The sequence below is a fragment of the Bombyx mandarina genome, chromosome 23 (genome assembly GCF_030267445.1).
Source record: "Bombyx mandarina strain Sakado chromosome 23, ASM3026744v2".
In the NCBI taxonomy this organism is placed as follows: Eukaryota; Metazoa; Arthropoda; class Insecta; order Lepidoptera; family Bombycidae; genus Bombyx; species Bombyx mandarina.
In genome coordinates this window covers 10,145,535-10,164,520 of record NC_143229.1, presented here as the reverse complement: position 1 = coordinate 10,164,520, position 18,986 = coordinate 10,145,535, and the positions used below count along the sequence as shown (strand labels likewise).

Below are 18,986 nucleotides of genomic sequence, written 5' to 3'. Positions count from 1 at the left end.
CGTCGCCCATGGTCTTCAGCAATGCCAACTTTATGACAACTTTATGACAGAGCGTGTATTTCTCGTTGATAGTATAGTTAAGCATTCCCTGAACACTATAAAATATTAATTCTCAATCGCATTTATATTTAAAGTTATTATTTAAAAACACAGTTAAATAATATTTTATTTTAAATGCTCTAACGTTTGACTCGTAAATGACCAAACTTGAAACTTGGGTTACGCTTAACCCATTTCAATTAATGTCTTACGCAGTATATATAAGGGAAATATGTAATTAATCAACTTGAATATAACAAAGGCGTCGTTTTAAACTAGGTCGAAACAATAAAGATGAGAATATAACTACCTTTGAGCTCACTCCATCATATTATTATCTTAATGTAGATTCAAATGAGAATTTTTATATTAAATTTTTACCTACTAGTTTTATTTGTTTATTGCTTAGATGGGTGGACAAGCTCACGGCCACCTAGTGTTAAGTGGTTACCGGAGCCTATAGACATCTACAACGTAAATGCCTTGATGTAACCTACCTTGAGATATTAGTCAAAGGTCTCAGTATAGTTACAACGACTGCTCCACCCTTCAAACCGAAACGCGTTACTGCTTCACGACAGAAATAGGCAGGGTGGTGGTGCCTACCCCTGCGAAATTACAAGACGTCCTACTACCAGTAAAAAGTAATCTAAAATATAAGATGTATTACAATAAAGGAATTATAATTGTTAATGTATACGTTTTTTGAGGATTGTTTGAGGACTGTGCAGCATTACTGATGTTCCTGGAAGAAGGTAACCACTCACCATCAGGTGAAACGTAAGATCGTCTGTCTACCAAAGCAATAAAAAAGTAAGTACATAGTTTAATACCATACGAAACAAGCAAGAGTCAAAGAACGTTATTATTAAAGCATTTAACTATCATCGTAAAGTTACGTCAGCATTTAGAAGATTCTAAAATAAAACGAGCTATTTACATAATGGATTTTCCAATGCGACCTGCCGGAGATTACCTTAAATAGGAACGTAATGGCGTTGCGAACGTTTGTCGGAACTTCAATCTGTAGACCCATCTCACTTCGTCGGTCCACAGATTATTATTAAAATTCCATTGTAACATTTTTTTTGTTGTGAACAAACAACTAAACTGCTTGAGAGTTGCATTACCCGTTGTTATAAGTAAACGCAAAAAGTAGATTAGAAAAATTCTAAGTAATCTAAATTGAAATATAAATTACTGTTTTCGAGATACAGCCACAGTCTAAGCAATTTGAGCCGCGTGTATGTACCTATTATATAATAATATGTTTACGTTAAATTAGACCTATGTCTGCACATGTAGAAGATTCTGTCCCGCTTTGTCAGGTGAGATTTATCCACGTATATCTAAGTTTAATATGCGGCGAGTAGGCGTGCGTGGGTCGTAAACGGACTCTGTGGTATTCATGGATCGCCTTTATGTAGCTCTGTCTAGCAAGCACCAAGGCCATATTCGGATTTTATTGCTCTTTACGGGCATCGTTTATTTCGTAAACCACTGACAACAATGCCTTAAATTAAACCAGCACCTGTCGTTGTTACGTAATTCATTGCTAAATACAAACCGGTATTTAGCAATGACTTACGAATGAACGACCTTAATGGTTTATTATTCATATAATTTTAACTTTTCTCAAATCCAACTGCTCTAACTGTCTGTAAAGATTGTTTACGACAACAGCGCGAGGAACAATGAAACCCGACAAAGAAATTAGAAAAGAACAAAAGCAAACAGGGGCCCCGGTGAACGAGCTGTTTCCTTTCTGTACGTAAAATAATAACAATACGGTCGGCATCAGTTCGTGCGTGGCACAGCTCGATCAGTGAAGCGCGCGATTCAGCTAACATGTTCTAATTCCCGGCATCCGAGAACGCACGAGAACTTGTTTTCTGGAACTACCATAAACGCTTCTCAGAAATAAGCGGTCATTTAAGCCATATCTAGGTAAAATGAATCGGTATAGTATTCGGATCATGTAGGAAAGAGACCGATTTATATCAGGGTGTGGCCTATCTACTTGTATATTCTGTATGCATGCTCGGTGTATGCGACTTGCACCCACATTGTTGCGTGTAACGTAATGTGCACGTATGTATGTATGAGATAGTCGCGTTCATACAGCCTCGTGGAAAAAGTGTTAACTAGTTTCCCGAAACATGATTACTTTAGCAAGTCCATATCTGTATGTACTTAATAATGTATTTTTATTAACAAACAAGCTGTTTTTTAAGATAAGACGAAAATACGATAATTACAATGATTGGTTTTTTAAGTACCTATGTGTACATTTAAAAGAAATAAAATATAACACGAGTGACAACACTACTAAGAACGCGAGCTGAATTATTAACAAATAATACAAATAAGCGCTACAGGAAAAAACAATTTATTCTTAACACATTCAGACAGACATATACCTAATGATATAGTAGAACTAGTTATGATAATGAAATGATTCTATAATAAAAGCAATGAACATCTACTGGTTTATAAATTAGCACAGAACGTTTAAGGCTAGTTCTTTGGTTGAAAATAATTAATGAGTCATCAAGTACCGCTAGTATCCACGGTAGCGCCACCTTTTGAAACGGCCACAAAGCACCAATATCACTTCACGATGACGTCACACATTTGAATTTCCAAAAACATGTAGTGCGGTGAAAGGCAAAGATGCGTTGGGTAAACCGTTCCGAGCAACGAGTAACCGAGCGTAGTGATGCCGGCGCGGGAGAATGGCGCAAACTGGCGTCATGGGGGAGGGGCGCCCCCCGCATCCCTCTCCCCTCGACCGCGTCGGCCTGCCCCGTAGTCGTGGCCGGGCCACCAGACATACACACTTGCATAATTAACCAATTATATTTCACACACATTGCGTCTTCCGCAAATGCAAGGTCAACTTTTTTGATGCACCGATAAGCTTTAAAATTTGACAACAATGAGATTACGTCCATATTTTTTTAACAGAGAAACTTTTATCACTGTTTGATAGATATTAGATTTATTTTATTAACAAGTCCATTGTTCAAACAAAATTACTGTGTAAGAATTATTTTATTTAATGTTTATTTTTTATTTCTTAAATATTATGAATACATACTTGTAATTGGGATAAATTTGTCTTCATACTAATTAATGGCATGGCATTCAATTAGCGGCAATCTTGGCATCAATCCTATTACTACCAAGACACAGAATGGAAAGCAGTCGACGTCGCCCAAAACACGTCATCTCGGATCCTCCTGATCCACTAACGGTGCTTTTAGGTACTTCAAGCACCGGTCACCGTTCTCGTCGAACCCGTCGCTTGCGACGAAGGGCTCGACGAGTAAATTAAGTCTCAGACACAGCCCACTGAGTTTCTCGCCGGATCTTCTCAGTGGGTCGCGTTTCCGATCCGGTGGTAGATTCTGCGAAGCACGGCTCTTGCTAGGGTTCGTGTTAGCAACATCGTCAGGTTTGAGCCCCGTGAGCTCACCTACTAAAGTTAGGGTTACGCTGACATAGCCGCTAGGGCTATCAGCTTAGGAAGGAAAAAAAAAAAAAAAAAACCAAGACTGCCGCAAAACGACGAACATGAAGTTTGAGGACTGTTATTATTGTAATAGACGATTGAGACTTCGACCTCAAAGAGTCGTCAGGTTATATTTTTCATTTAAGTAAGAATCTATAATCTACGGAAACAAATAAATAACAACCAATTTACATACATGTATGTATTAATTTATCTTTGTTGTACTTTCATAAATAAAGAATTTTATATTTACAGATCTTTTTTGTTGGAAATCCTTGATTGAATAAAAACTAGCACAAACCAAATTGACAAGTAATTTTATATATTTTGTATTCTTAAAAAACTCGGTAATGGTTTGGAAGAAGAAAGTACAACCCTATCTATGTTTGTAACTAAAGGTTTACACATCCATTCAGGTTGAAATGAATATTAACTTTCAAAACAAAACAAGAACAAAGTAGTGAGTGGCACGTTAATCCGGACCCTTTTGACGGTAACGGGCGCGAGGGTGGGGACAGGCGGGCCGTCGTGTTCGGTTCCCGGGCTCGCCAGACGAATCCAGACATCCCGTAGGTACTTGTCGCGATCGATACTCGTACGGGAACTCGCATTAACCAACTCCGGCTTGCGGACACGAAACTCGGTCGATGTTGTTACAAACTTTACCGATTACCCGAACTCACCCCTCTTTGTTATTTCTAAATGAATGTACAACTTATTACAGAGCGCCCTTTCATTATTTAGGGCATTTGTTTTTTTCTACAGACTTCGAAAACGAGAAACGCTTCGAAGGGAGAAAGAGTTTAAGGAAGTAGCTTTCTTAAAATGTAATATTTTGATTACTTTATTCTTCTTAAAAAAAATTGATTGGAAAGAGGAGAAAATGTAAATTGTGTTGTCTTTGCCTATTCTTTTGTATATACAGATATATAGACTAGAAAACTATGAATTACGATTAACAACATATATTTTAATTATTTTAATTGCATATTTTGATAATAAGCTGTTGGATGCAATAACAGGATAAACCAGTACGAAAAACCTCTTAATTATGTTGATCATTGTTTATTACCTTCGTAAGTAGCGGCATATTATAAAATTACTTGTAATATTACAGTTTACTTAATATTATGTATTAACCGAACCGATTAAAATCCTGCAGGCAGATACCAATTTTTGAAATTTAATACGTACTTAACACATGTTCACAGATGACTTTTTATTGCTCAGGCGGGTAAACCAGCTCAGGGCCCACACTTGGTGTAAAGTGAAGACTGAGGCCCATAAGCATCAACAAAGTAAATGCCACCCCCACCTTGAGTTCTTATTTCAATAGTACAACGGCTGCTTCCTTACGGCACAAATAGGCATGTAGTACCTACCCGTGTGGGCTCACAAGATTCCAGTAAAAATTACATACCATTCGACCAGAAAGGAATAATGTTCTGTAGTACAAATTGAATCCGCAAATAATATAATTTGCGTATACACTGGTCACAACCATCCTGCCCATTTCTGGCGTGAAACTATCATGCATTCCAGTTGGAACGGCGAAACATACAATAGAATCTATAAGCTCCAGTAATCACTCAAAGTCAGGTGAACCGTAAACTCGTTCATATTATAATTTATGCAGAACAGTAAAGTCAGGCTAAGTTCAAAACAAATATGGGACGATCTCAGCAGCTCAAACTATCAAACTGCGTATATGAGTCATAAATTCTTGTTGCGTTGTCGTCGGTGACCTAGATTTGAATAGACAAATAAATGGTTTTTTCCTATTCACGTTGTACTGAACTGAATCATACTATTCAGATAAATTAGTCGTTAAGGAAATGGTTTTGAACAAAAGTAAACAACGATAGGTACTATACTCGCTTTTTCGTTTATATATTTATTTATTTTATTTAATATATTTTGTACACACAGCTGTTAGAAAAAACACGACAATAAGGATACAGAGTACAAGGGCACTACTTATTTCATGTTGAAATCTGTTCTAGTAGGCCCGCAAAAGGAAAAAAGAATTTGGAACACAAACCTAGTGCATACAGTAAACATTATTATTATTTCGAATGCTTGTTTCTTTTAATGTAGATATTTGCCCACTGAGCTTCTCGCCGGATCTGCTCAGTGGGTTGCGATTCCGGTCCGGTGGCACATTTTGCGAGACACTGCTCTTGCTAGAACTAGTGTTAGCAAATTCTCTCAGGTTGAACCCATGAGCTCACCTACCCGCCCGGGCGTAGCTCTTAGGCTACCAGCGAATCGGTAGGGGAAAAGAAGGTACAGCAAGCAAGCATTACCTGTGTCCGTGAACAATGGTAACTATTAGGCGCGCCATATTTTGGGAAATCAGGATGATCGTGATCTCTCGTTAATTCATTTAGTACAATAAATAAGTTTAACTCCATACAGATGACCTCCGAACTTAACACGTGTTAGGAACAATGTATGAGAAACTTTACATTTTCTATAATACTCATTGAAATGGAACTAGATCTTTGCATGAATAATTCCACGTGTCTTCAATGTTCCAAATTCAAATTAGACGAATTTAAATTTTCGACTAGGTAGGTAGGTAGGTACCTAAAATCTACTGTCATAATCCAGTTTTATGTATAAATGACAAATGAAATGTTGACTATTTTTTTCCATGCTCTTACCAAAATTTTCCCTTGAAGTTTTACATAAAATATATTTACAAAGATATTTACAAATTGCTTGAATATGTAACACCTATGTATGTTGAAATAAATACCTATGTCGTTCTCAAATAAATAAAGAAATGCAGTCATTACGTCATCACTATTACATGCTTGCGAAAAACAGCGAGATGTTCTGATTACGTCACTATTCGTCGGCCCACAGTTATCTAACAATTGATTTCGATGCACTAATTACCAATGTACACGCCGACTAATGCATGGACGTTCCAAAAAATAATATTTTAACGGTAATATTCGGTATATTAAAAATATTAAAAAAATACAGAGCTATATCTAACTTTCTTCTCGCCTATAATTTTATCTGCTATTTTATTTTATGTTTCAACCTGAATTAATTTATGTTGATCTATGACCCCAGTGCCGATGCCAGAATGTGGATTCCCGTATGAATGATAATTATCAATCGTAAAACTAACAATTCATTTTATTTACATTGCCTCTGGGCAAATTTATTGCAGAGCCGTTTTGTGTTTACTTTATTGAAAATACTATTTATATCCTTATTTATCAACAGATAGTATCTAATAACAATTTATCGGTAAGTTACGGAGGTGCGGATTCGATACTGGCACGTATCCAATGTGAAACAGTTTCTCAGTAATGTTACTGCATACGTAATTTAACTCCCGAACACCAAGCGTGGCCGTTTCAATATTTTGCTGCCAGTAGTATTACCAACTGTAAAATCACCCATATGACGGAGGATTGAGTAGTACGTTCTGAGTCCACACGGGGTGCTTCCCCTTTATACCTATTTCAATCCATTTCAAAATTCAATTCCATGTCTCAAGGTGGGTGGCGTTACTAACTCAACTATTCTTAATGCTCAACTGTACGAAATCGACAATAAATATCACATTAAACTTAATTTATGGCTTTTAATCAACGAACAAACAACAAATATTATAGATAGCAGCATCAATAGTAATGACTTTTAAAATATACCCTCTTAGAATGAATTTTATAACCATCGCCAGTCAGGGAATCACAAACTGTTTCCACAAAAACTTCAGAACATGTTGTTCGCAGCTTGATGTAGAATTATATTTAAAAAAAACGATAAACAATGTAGTTAAGACTATAAAAACGAACAGAACACGGTTGAACTGAATACTGTTCAATTTCATTGAGAAATGGACTTCAAGTTTCAAGGAAGCAGAGGAGGCAGCGGATATACTTTGATGTGATTATAGCGTTAGTGGATACAGTACAATTAATGCCTCCGTGAAGGCCGTGAATTCGCCTACCCATTTAATAAAGCTAATGTGGTACAAAAAAAGTGGACAGTTTTGCGGACTTTTGCGCAAGCAGACTCACGTAACTGTTCGCATTTGGTCTCGTCCATTATGGTTAATTTATGCCCACTTCAATAAGAAATAAACTGTCTATTTTTATATAAGCCTACGTTTACACTTCAACGACATAAGTAGGTTAGCGGACGAGAGAGCAGTCGATTAATAGTAACAACCTCGAGCCGTGAGCGGAGTTGTGGTATACGCACGTGATGTTAACATTAAGTTTATCTGAGATATTATCTTGTTTGTTTTTCGTTGTCATTTCAAGTACGACTGTCTTAAATCTGTTTCAATTTATTTACAGGTATATTCCGACACCTGTCGTGCCAAATATAGGCTAAGTTTTTAGAGTAAGACGTATAAATTTTACTAATTCCTAAAAAAAAAAACTTGGTTTTGTTTCAATTTAAAACAGGCATTTAAAATCGGAGTTCAAACAAGTTTTACTAGTTTCAGAGTTTCAATGGTAGAATGTTCGAGTCAATAGTAGTTTCATAGTCACAAATACCGGGAACAGTTTTGCAATCGAAAATCGTTCCAAAGTGCATTCTGAAGTCTCCTCTTTGTTCTCCCGTAAACGTGAGAGAGCAATAGGTGAATGCTATTATAGCTTAAAATTCCACTAAGAGATGAAAAGAGATAACAGTAACACGATATCGTTCGAAATAAGAATATTTAAAAAAACAACTACTTTCTATATCGATGTCGTCGGAGGGTACCACCTATTCATAACGATTTTGACATTTTCTCTGTGTCCGTAGATTTGGCAAGATGAATTGTTTATAGATTCAGGGCGCTGGGTGAATTCATCTCTCCGAAAAGGGTCGGTGAACCAGACAAATTGTAACGAAAAGGATTCGTCCCCTTTTGTCAATTCGGCGTGCAATGTTCGCCTTAATCGTATCATTTGTAGGTTCTACGTCGAGTGAATATTTCGGAAATTAAAATTAGACAAAGGAAAGGGTTTCCGACGGATATGCAAATGCGGAGTTTTTTGTAATTCTTTGTTAACAAGTTGAGCAGAAACGGCATGAATTCAGTTAAATATAAAAATAAACTTTTTTGTACGTAGTACCTATAGGAATGATAAAAAAAAATGCAAATTTAAAACTCTTTTATGCTGTTTAAGATACAATAAATACTATACACTAACTGGACTTTAAAATTAGAAGTATGGTATATTGTTCACTGAAAAAGGCGGTTATAGAAAAATAAAATCCTAAAATGAATATTAAAAATACAATTGTGGTTAAAGACCGGTGGCTTGATTTACGTAGAGCGTGTCGTCATATTGGTGTAACCAAACATGGCGTTATCTAAATTATAGGCGTATGTATTGGTTGCATACGAGATGAGCACTATCGACCATTGCACGGCTGTACGTGACACTCATGTAAAGCAGACAACTGAATCTGAATAAAGCACCATTTCCTTTTCAGGTTTGGAAAAAAGAAGTTTTACGGTTCTCTAGATAGATCTCTGGAATATATATGTATTTCTAATGTGTCTAAATTTACGTAAAATTGAATTCATTCTTATGGGCTAGTATGTATTGCCCTACCTTGGAAACACGCCCTATCTATTCTCTAAAAATCATTCTCTTAACGGAAAAACCTTTTAAAAACTCGAATTTGGAAACAATGGCATGGCAATAAGCCGTTTGCCGTTCTGAAAAAAAAGAAGAAGAATTTATATCGTTTTCAGTGCCAAAGTATTTAAGTATTGTATTAATAAATCAACATTAATTTTACTTTGCACTTTACTCTGTAATATTTTAGAGAGATTGTCGATGTCAAGTTCATACATAATATGTTTACTAACTATTATTTGTTAATTAATTTATTCAAAGGTTCTTGGTATGTTTACATCGAAACGATCAAGTAATTCTATTATTTCCAAAGTAAACAAGCAATTAGGCAGAACATTGCTAACATTTCACCACCATAGGCAACACTTAAAGGAAAATCCCCTGTGGGTGCACATACAGAGCCAATTAATTTAGACCATACCCTCGTGGTTGGCTTTCAAAATCCTTTTACATATCTAAAGAAAATGTCAACGACATGTGAGCTTAATCCATGTATATACAGTGTAAAACGACTGAGGCTAAGCCGGATCGACCCACAGCAAAAATACAATTTACTTGGCAGATAACTATTAAAAAAAACTAAAGCCATATGAGAGTATATATGTAGTATAGTAGTATATATATACCTATGTATGAGACAGTGGTCTCAACAAATTACTGCGGAATTAGCCAAAATCAATGCTAGATAGATTCAAATTAAGACCAAAATGGAAACGAACTGTCTGAGGAATAGATATTCTCTTTGAAGACTAATTCTGTAATTAATTAGTCATTCAAGATTTCCACTTAAATTGCTACAGCTGTCTACCTTCCAGATCTGGGGATTTTGAATCGAAATTTGAGCATAAATTAGTTTACGTACAAGTAAATCGTACCCTTTTCTGATTGTACTTTGTAAGCAACAAAAGTTATCACGAAAATGGGTTTTTATTTGAATCAGAGTTATTCCGGACACAACATTTTGTTTAAGCAAAAACGTAACGTTTTTCTTTTTGAAAATACAATAAAATTGTTTTGGCTTTCTTCGGAAAAACTTTACGAAGCCTTCCAAACTCTTGGTCTATTTTCGTGTTCATAAAAAGAAAAATGGTTAATTGTTATTCATATTTTTAGCCCTGACAATGGTTTAACGAGGAAATATTTTGTTAAATACAGTTTTATTCAACTTAGACCTAAGTTAAAATAAAAACCATAGCTCTAATCAGTATGACAGAAGCAGAATATGATACCTGAAGTTACGTGACTATATAAGGGAATCAATATTGAATTTAAAAATAATCTTTTTTTTTTTTTTTTATTGCTTAGATGGATGGACGAGCTCACAGCCCACCTGGTGTTAAGTGGTTACTGGAGCCCATAGACATCTACAACGTAAATGCGCCACCCACCTCGAGATATAAGTTCTAAGGTCTCAGTATAGTTACAACGGCTACCCCACCCTTCGAACCGAAACGCATTACTGCTTCACGGCGGAAATAGGCGGGGTGGTGGTACCTACCCGTGCGGACTCACAAGAGGTCCTACCACCAGTGATTACGCAAATTATAATTTTGCGGGTTTGGTTTTTATTACACGATGTTATTCCTTCACCGTGGAAGTCAGTCGTGAACATTTGTTGAGTACGTATTTCATTAGAAAAATTGGTACCCGCCTGCGGGATTCGAACACCAGTGCATCGCTTCAACACGAATGCACCGGACGTCTTATCCTTTAGGCCACGACGACTTCATCATCATATTTACCTATTATGTGTTTTCATAACGACGAACATATCCATATGACGTAACTTATCTACGAACTACTTCTAAATTAAAGGAACAACATCGTTTAAAGCAAACCAACCTACCGTAAAAACTACTACTACCGTGAATCAGTAGAATACATTCCACTTCGAAAGTTTCCAATGCCTCTTGTTCTGATGCAAATGTGACTTCCAGGTTATATCTCAACGTAAGCGGTTTGAGATCTACACATAATCCGATAATCCGTTAACACTACATACATCGTTAACTTGTCAGCCTATCTAAGCTAAAATAGATCAAAACGTCGTAATCAATAAAAGCAAAAAAAAACAAGGCATCTTAATAAACTATTTGTCACGCCCACAGTACGTAGAGCAGCTACGAACCTCATTAATTCCTCTTTGAGAACAGATTGAAAACACTCGGATCTTAGAAGTTAATTTAGACTAGACTTATTTACGGAACGGCTAAAATTTAATTATCTCCAACGCCGAAGCACAGGGAACCGATCTAATTAAGAATTTGAGCCAAAGTTTAAAAGCATACATGTGTATGTATATTCAGAGGTTTGCCCCGCTCGCGTCCAACACAAACATCCTCAGATTAACATTAGTTGAAAACAATGTCGGGAGAACCGAACGAAGTTCTTAGTACTTCGGTGTTTCCATACCAATATTCAAATGAGTTCAGTGGTGCAGAAACTCGACCGTTTAGACTTCCATTCTGTTCGGAAACGACCAAGTTATTGTACGTTGTGGAATTATCTAAATGAATTTCAATTATCTTTCTTATTCAATGGCTTTTAAGGAATTAGGATTGTTATTAAAGGACGCTGTCCAATTCTAATTGAAATAGCAATCTAAAAGTGAACAGAACAATATTTAGTAAGGAATGTAATTTTATTGTCAGGGCTTTCAAATATTGTTATAATCTGCCGATAAAAAGTATATTTGAAATCGTACCACACGATAGTGGGATCCATTAGTCATTACTGCCATATATAGACGTAGCAATGAAAAGTCCAGGATAATGTTAGATCATGCGTCACATGGCGCCATCGACCTGTCGCGACCGGCTCGGTACCAAAATAAACTGACGACGGACAGACAGACATTCAAATTTACATACGGTATTAGCATTCAATGATAGTGAACAACAGGAACTGTATATCTCTTGAAAATTACATAGGCTTGTTTGTAATAACACGACGTACGACATAGTGAAGTTAGTTCCAGTTACTTAACAATACTAGTTAATAACAATTTCCATTGCGCTGTAGAACAAAGATTACGAGTTTTGTTTAATTCCGTTTTTTCATTCAAAATGTTCAATCGATGTTGTTTCGTTTTTAAAAACATTTTTAGAAATATATTCTTTTAATGTAACGGAGAATTAATAAAAATACAAAAAAATACATCAATTCGTTTTCTGCGAGCCGTGGGAGTTTCTTTTATGTTTTTCTGTAAATTAAGAGATGATATTCTTGTACAGGAACTACGGTAATGAGCTATTTAATTTGATAAATACATGGGTACATTTTTAAATTCTGATTTACACTCATAATTGGCCCCTCAAATCGGAACTGTGACAGGCAATTAAGAAGACACTACACGGGTTGAATTCTATCATCAAACAAACGGAGCTACATTGCATTTTTAATCGATAAATAATTCAATATTTTTTTCATTCATTCAACAAACTGGTCACATACTTCAAAAACAATAAAATCCATAAATAGATTCTTAGATAGTTTCCATTTAAATGTAAATTTAAGATTTTATAACTAATATTTTTAGTGACTATCAAATGAAATAAAATTATTTCGAAATCAACCAATCGTTAAAGATAAAATAAAATGAATGTTGTTGAAAAGCAAAAGAAAATTAGTTTTGTGTTCAATTACGCTAATAATCACGTATTTATTATGTAAATTAGCTCGAACTCCGAGGGTGGTATTTATAACGAAATTATGTATAATATAAACATGTACTCACTTGAAGGTTGGAACGGGATCTCCGCGGCATAACGCCCACAACTTCTCCTCGCATTATCGATTCTATCACTGGAACAAAGGAGTTTCATTACTTACGAGACGTTTACAAGGAATTTCGTAATAAAGTATCAATTACACTTTCGAGATACAGAGAAGGGGGATTTAAATTTAGTTTCGTGATGAGAAGGACGCTAATTGACATGCTTGAAAAAAATTACGTAACATTCGAGTATTTCTCTAAGACTTACGGATTTAATTAAAAATGATCTCCAATATAAATCTTCGCTTATAAGGACTTATAAAACGTAAGTTTATTGGAATATTAACTGAGCTATTAATATTCAATTATATTATCTAGATATCCAAATATTTTATGTCATTCAAAAGTATTCTTAATAAGAATATTTAAGAGATTAGGCCTTAAAACATTTAAGCTAACTCGCATAATATATTATACATTTTAATACGTAGAAAGTAACTTTATTCACATTTAAAAGATAAAAAGCAATCCAATGCAAAATAATGTTTTCCCCTGTAAATATTATCTTCATCAGGAACATATAAAAGGTATGTATTAGTGATTGTAGACTTAATAAGTTTATCAAGCATCATTTTGTTATTTAAGCGTTTCACTAACGCCATCTCTTGTGTGTTAGTTGAAATTATTGTTCAGGAAGACCACATCAGCGTTAAACAGCATAGTGTTTTTCCTTAACAGCAAAAATACATTGCATTAGCAAGGTTTCAATCCAATTACGCGAATAAAGGTAATGCTACTCTTTACATGTTACGAGAACATCTTTAGGTCGTTGTACGATGAATTACATAACCCGGAATCACATTTAGAACGTGCATGCTTTTTACTTTACGAACATAGAAATAAAGGCTTCGAGTTCTCTTGCAACTTATCCGAGAAATGTGCACGTGGTTCAATAATAAAACATGTATCACATTTAGTGTGTCGAAATTGAAAATAGGGTTGTATTATAATACATCGCACATATTTATTATTCCTATAGTTAGATTTGTTGCGTTTTAATTGATTAGTCCTGATCTTACGACTATTATAAAGTTAAGTACTATAATTATAGAAATATGTCATCCGATTCGACGGTTGACCACTTTCTCATGGTTCGACTTACCTAATTGGACAGCTTGTCAAGGTAAACGTACTCGCCGATAACTTCGAGCGATAAATATGTTTTATTCTTAATTAATAAAAATTGAATGACAGCAATGCTCATTGAGAGGCACACAACACTATTTTAGAATATAATCACTGAGTAGAGCGCTTACTACGAGCAATAATATTATGCTGTGCATGATATAACACGTACATTCGATAAATTAAAACACATTGCGTAACACATCCCGATGTTATTAACACATCAACCGCTATCTAAACAAAAGAGCGATTAAGAACAGATGCTACGAACGAACTGTATGGAATATTTTATAGTTCAGTGTTAAATATATTGAGTGAACGGAAAATAGTTATTGGATATACATGACCGACTAACGAACGACTTTCACAAAAGGGAAAAACGTAATTTAATAAACTGTCAATGATTTTAGTTTTTATTGGTATAAGTATAAGTTTCGATCCTTAGGAGGGGGGAAGTTTCGAATTCAAGTGGCATCGAGCAGTCTCAATCATGATTTTAACGGACTTCAAAAAAAAGAAGGGTTCTCAATTCCGCTGTATTTTTTACGTCTATAGAGCTTAGAACTTTTTTCTAGGTGAACCGATTTTGTTCATTCTTTTTTATTTATTTGAAAGCTGGTGCTTCTGCTCATGTGGTCACATTTAAATTTTATCTTTAAATCTGACCAGTAGTTTTAAAGTTATTCTTAATAGTGTATTTTTGATTAGCTTCGACTACGTTGATTATATTTTCATTTTATTTTGTGTAGATGTCTTTTAAATTTTTAATTTTGTATGACCACGACGTTGTGGATTGAGAACTCGTTGGATGAACTCGTGAATTGAGGACCCAGTCACAGCATGAAATATAATAATTTAATTCAAATAGAACTATCGTCTGGTTATTTCTTTGTATTTTTAATCTTATAGTTTAACTAATAGTTAAATGTAAATAATATTTGAAGTGAGAGCTTATCATGTTATATTTCGTTATCAAAAAATGTTATTTTCAATGTCATATCTTTGGCTCTTGCTATCATAGATAAGATTCCAGTTTATATATCTGATACTAAGCTTTTAAACACAAAGTGACTCAACAAAATCGCCCAACTTAGTTATTGTATTATGCTCGAATAAATGAACAATTCCAAAAATGGTGTTTTGGCATCAGTTATTCTTAAACTTCAAAACTAATGACGTCATTTGGGGCTAAGCCAAACCAAAAACTAAAGGCTATGCACAAATATATTAATTATAACAATTAGACACAAATCACATCATATTTTGTAATTGGCGTTTTAGGTTGTCGTGAAAAAATGATAAAATTTTATGATAAATAATTGTAATTTATTAAAAATCTTCTTTGGTTTTCGCGAGTCTTAAGACAATTAAAACTACTTTCATGGTTTAATTCCACGTTTTTTGGGAGAGTTCTATTTTATTCAGTGATTAATTATAAAAACCAATGATGTTTCATGAAAATCACCGCTGAAATATACTTAAGTCTGGCCATAAATACTGTTACAAAGGAAAACAAAAAAAAATCTATGGCAAATAACATTTATTACTTTTACAGTGTGTTAGTTTAATACATAAATATAAAACAATTTAAAGTATAAAAAGCTTATTCGAAGTGGTCTCCATTTGCTGCAATACAGTCCTTTAAACTTTGAGGCCAGTTATCAATAGAAGCACGCACTCTTTCCATGGGAAAAATTTTCACTGCCAATCGTACGGATTGTTTTAGGGACTCCAAATTATCATGGCGTTTAGAGCAAGCCGTACTCTCTAAAACTGACCATAAATCATAATCCAGCGGATTAAGATCGGGACTAGACGACGGCCAGTCTTCAGCTCTGATGAAGTCCGAAACGTTCGTTTCCAACCAAGACTGCGTAGACCGAGCGTTATGACCTGGCGCCGAGTCTTGCTGGAAGGACCATTCTTGATTATTGAACATGCGTTCTTAAGGGGCTTCACTACCTTCACAAGAATTGTATCTTGATACACTTGTGCCGATGTTTTGATACCTTTTTCACAAAAGTATGGCTCAGTCACTCCTTCATAGCTAATACCCCACCAAACCATCACTGAAGTCGGATAGTGCCCACGTTGCACTGTGTCGACTAATGGGGAAGCTTCCTTAGAGCTTTGAGCATAAATACGGTCATTTTGTTTGTTAAAATGTTGCTCAATTGTAAAAAAATTCTCATCCGTAAACAAAAATTTTCTATGACCTCCCTTTGCGTACCGCTTCAGTAGTTGTTTCGATTTTACAACCCTATTCTCTTTTAAATTATTAGTTAAGAAATGACCAGTACGTCTCTTATAGGCTGCAAGTCCTAAGTCATCTTTTAAAATACGCGACATGGTTCTAGGTGCTATCTTCATCTCCCGAGATAAAATCTTTTGCTTTCGGACAGGATTTCTTCGAATTCTTTCGTTTACTGCTTTGATCACCTTTTTCGTACGTACAATACGTGGACGGCCAGATCTTTTTCTGTCACAAACAGAGGAGGTCTCATTGCACCTATTAATAGCCCGGTACACAAACATTTTACTAATACCAAGAGTATGGAGAGTTTTAAAAATTACATTTGGCTCCATACCTACTTTGTGCAATGCAATCACAGCGATTCGGTTCTCTTTATCACCCCACTCCATTTTAATATCGACAAAGAACTAAAGTCATCGACATAGCTCAAAGCGTCAGCAAGTTGAAGTGGCAGTGGGCTGGCCATATATGCCGTAGGACTGACGATCGCTGGAGCAGACGGGTTCTCGAGTGGAGACCGCGCAGCGGAAGTCGTAACGTGGGATGCCCCCTGGCTAGGTGGTGGGATGACCTCCGCAGGGTGGCCGGCAAGAAGTGGATGAGGAGAGCCGCAGACCGAGCTCAGTGGTGTGAATTGGGAGAGGCCTATGTCCAGCAGTGGACAACTGTGGGCTGTTGATGATGATGATGATGATGAAAATATTGTACAATGTATTGGCGCCAAAATGAGAAAACTCAATGAGCAATCATATAGAAATGACAGATTCCAAATTCAAATGTAATATTTTGTTTATTTTTAATTGTAACAGTATTTATGGCCAGACTAAGTAATTGTAATTTAATTAACACCCAAAATAACTATAATACCTTTTTATTGTTATTAGAGTCCGGTTACCTATTATAGATTATAATTGATTCGTAAAAATACGTTCACCTTATTCTATTGTGCAGAAGACAGAACGTACATAGTAGGATATTATGAAATGATTGAATATTATTATATTTTTTTATAAAATAAATGGATGCCATGATTTCTACTACACATTTAGTTGTGTCAGCTAATTATTATAACAGTACGCATGTAGTTAGTACGAAGTACTCATGTTTATTTATTAGACTTCAAAACAAATGGTTTCTATTATATTTTTCTAATTAATTTACAGTTTTCTTTAATATCTTTGATAAACATATAAAACGATTTAATAAATAAAACTCATTATTCATTGTTCTTAACAGTTACTATGATGCAATACAATATCCTTTGTTCTAAAGCGGTGTGGGCCATTAGATCCGTAGTTATAAATTATGTAACAGCATAGATATTATAAGGTACGGGACAATACTCTACCGCGGTATCTGCACTACAGAAGTGTAATATTTAAAACATTAATCTGACAACAGTTCCAATAATTCCAATCACGATATTTTAGTCGTGTTTAATATTAAATTCTACTCAGATTAAGTGATTAGAATTGAAACTACAACGATAGTTTCCGTCATTCGTCCGTATTAGGTATATTCATCTTATTTTTCTGAAAAGCTTCCTCACCGATCCTATCTCGGGTTCCAATGATACCCAACCATTATTTCGCCAGATCCTTTTAGTAGGCAAAAAAATTGTCATTTTCCAGCTCTTGTTTAAGAATTATTTTTGCATTATAATTATCCAACTATAAAAGACGGCTGGACCTTACTTACCACCGTCACCGAGAAGCCTCATTTGAACTAGAGACGGATCTTCGCTATGTTCTTCTAAAACAGTGTCATCGGTAACTGTCAGCTCCTGTGAACAAAAATGGTCTTTTAAAATATTTTCAACAGATGTCTTACGCTTTGCCATTTTATGTTCTTAGAAAGTATATTTCAAAAACAATACAGTCTTGAGAAGCTAATTCAAAATATAGTTTTTAACCAATGATATATGTTTCACATTGTCAAAACAAGTCGAAAATAGCCTTCAAAATTTCATCAATATCTGAGTAAACAACATGCTTTGAAGTATAAAAAAAGTCGGCAATATTTTTTCGACGTTTATATCTCCAAATTGAATTCCTGAAAACTCATACAAACTTTCTCACGGCTTCGTAACGTAAACTTCATAGGGGCCTGTTTTATGTTGTTTTTTACGAAGAAATGCTTATTTTATAGGTATATAAATTCCGGTGTGGGATTCAATGATTAACAGCGTTTGAATATTGGCTCTGAATATTTTTGATCAGTTTTACTAAATGCATCAAGTATTTACTTATAATTGAGAAAAACAGATTACCCAAAAGACAGCACTAATTTTAAAGATGTCCAATTTAATTAACAATGTTCAATGAACCCATTTGCATGTTTACATTACTTCGTTATTGTTCAACAAGTCCTAGTGCGAATTAAACAAGACAGATGTAGTTAATTAAGTCAATTTAAATAGTCCTAATAAAACAAATAATTCTAAAACTTGAGAGAACTGTCAGTAGTATTCGGTTGGGAAAACAGACAAGCCTTTCCAATCAACAAAAGCAACAGTCGACCACACAGTGTATTCAATACAAGTCGTCGTTTTCCAAAAGACGAAGTTGCGCACGAACTTTCTAGAAACAAAGAGAACTCCCAAGAAAGTTACTTTAGAAACCCGGAAGGGGGCGAACAGGGGGTTTTACTCAAAACTTCAACGACGGA

The 18,986-nt window shown here is 35.1% G+C and overlaps 1 protein-coding gene across 2 annotated transcripts in view; it reads right to left on the bottom strand.

The window, feature by feature from the left end:
• Nucleotides 1–18,986, bottom strand: part of Kdm3 (Lysine demethylase 3) — a 168,568-nt gene that overhangs the window by 88,287 nt on the left and 61,295 nt on the right. For both annotated transcript variants that reach the window (XM_089737227.1, XM_089737228.1), the window contains 2 exons: nucleotides 18,018–18,102; nucleotides 12,902–12,969 (listed from right to left, as the gene is read on the bottom strand). In XM_089737227.1, the coding sequence (XP_089593353.1) occupies nucleotides 12,902–12,969; nucleotides 18,018–18,102 (153 nt within the window). The remainder of the gene's footprint in view (nucleotides 1–12,901; nucleotides 12,970–18,017; nucleotides 18,103–18,986) is intronic.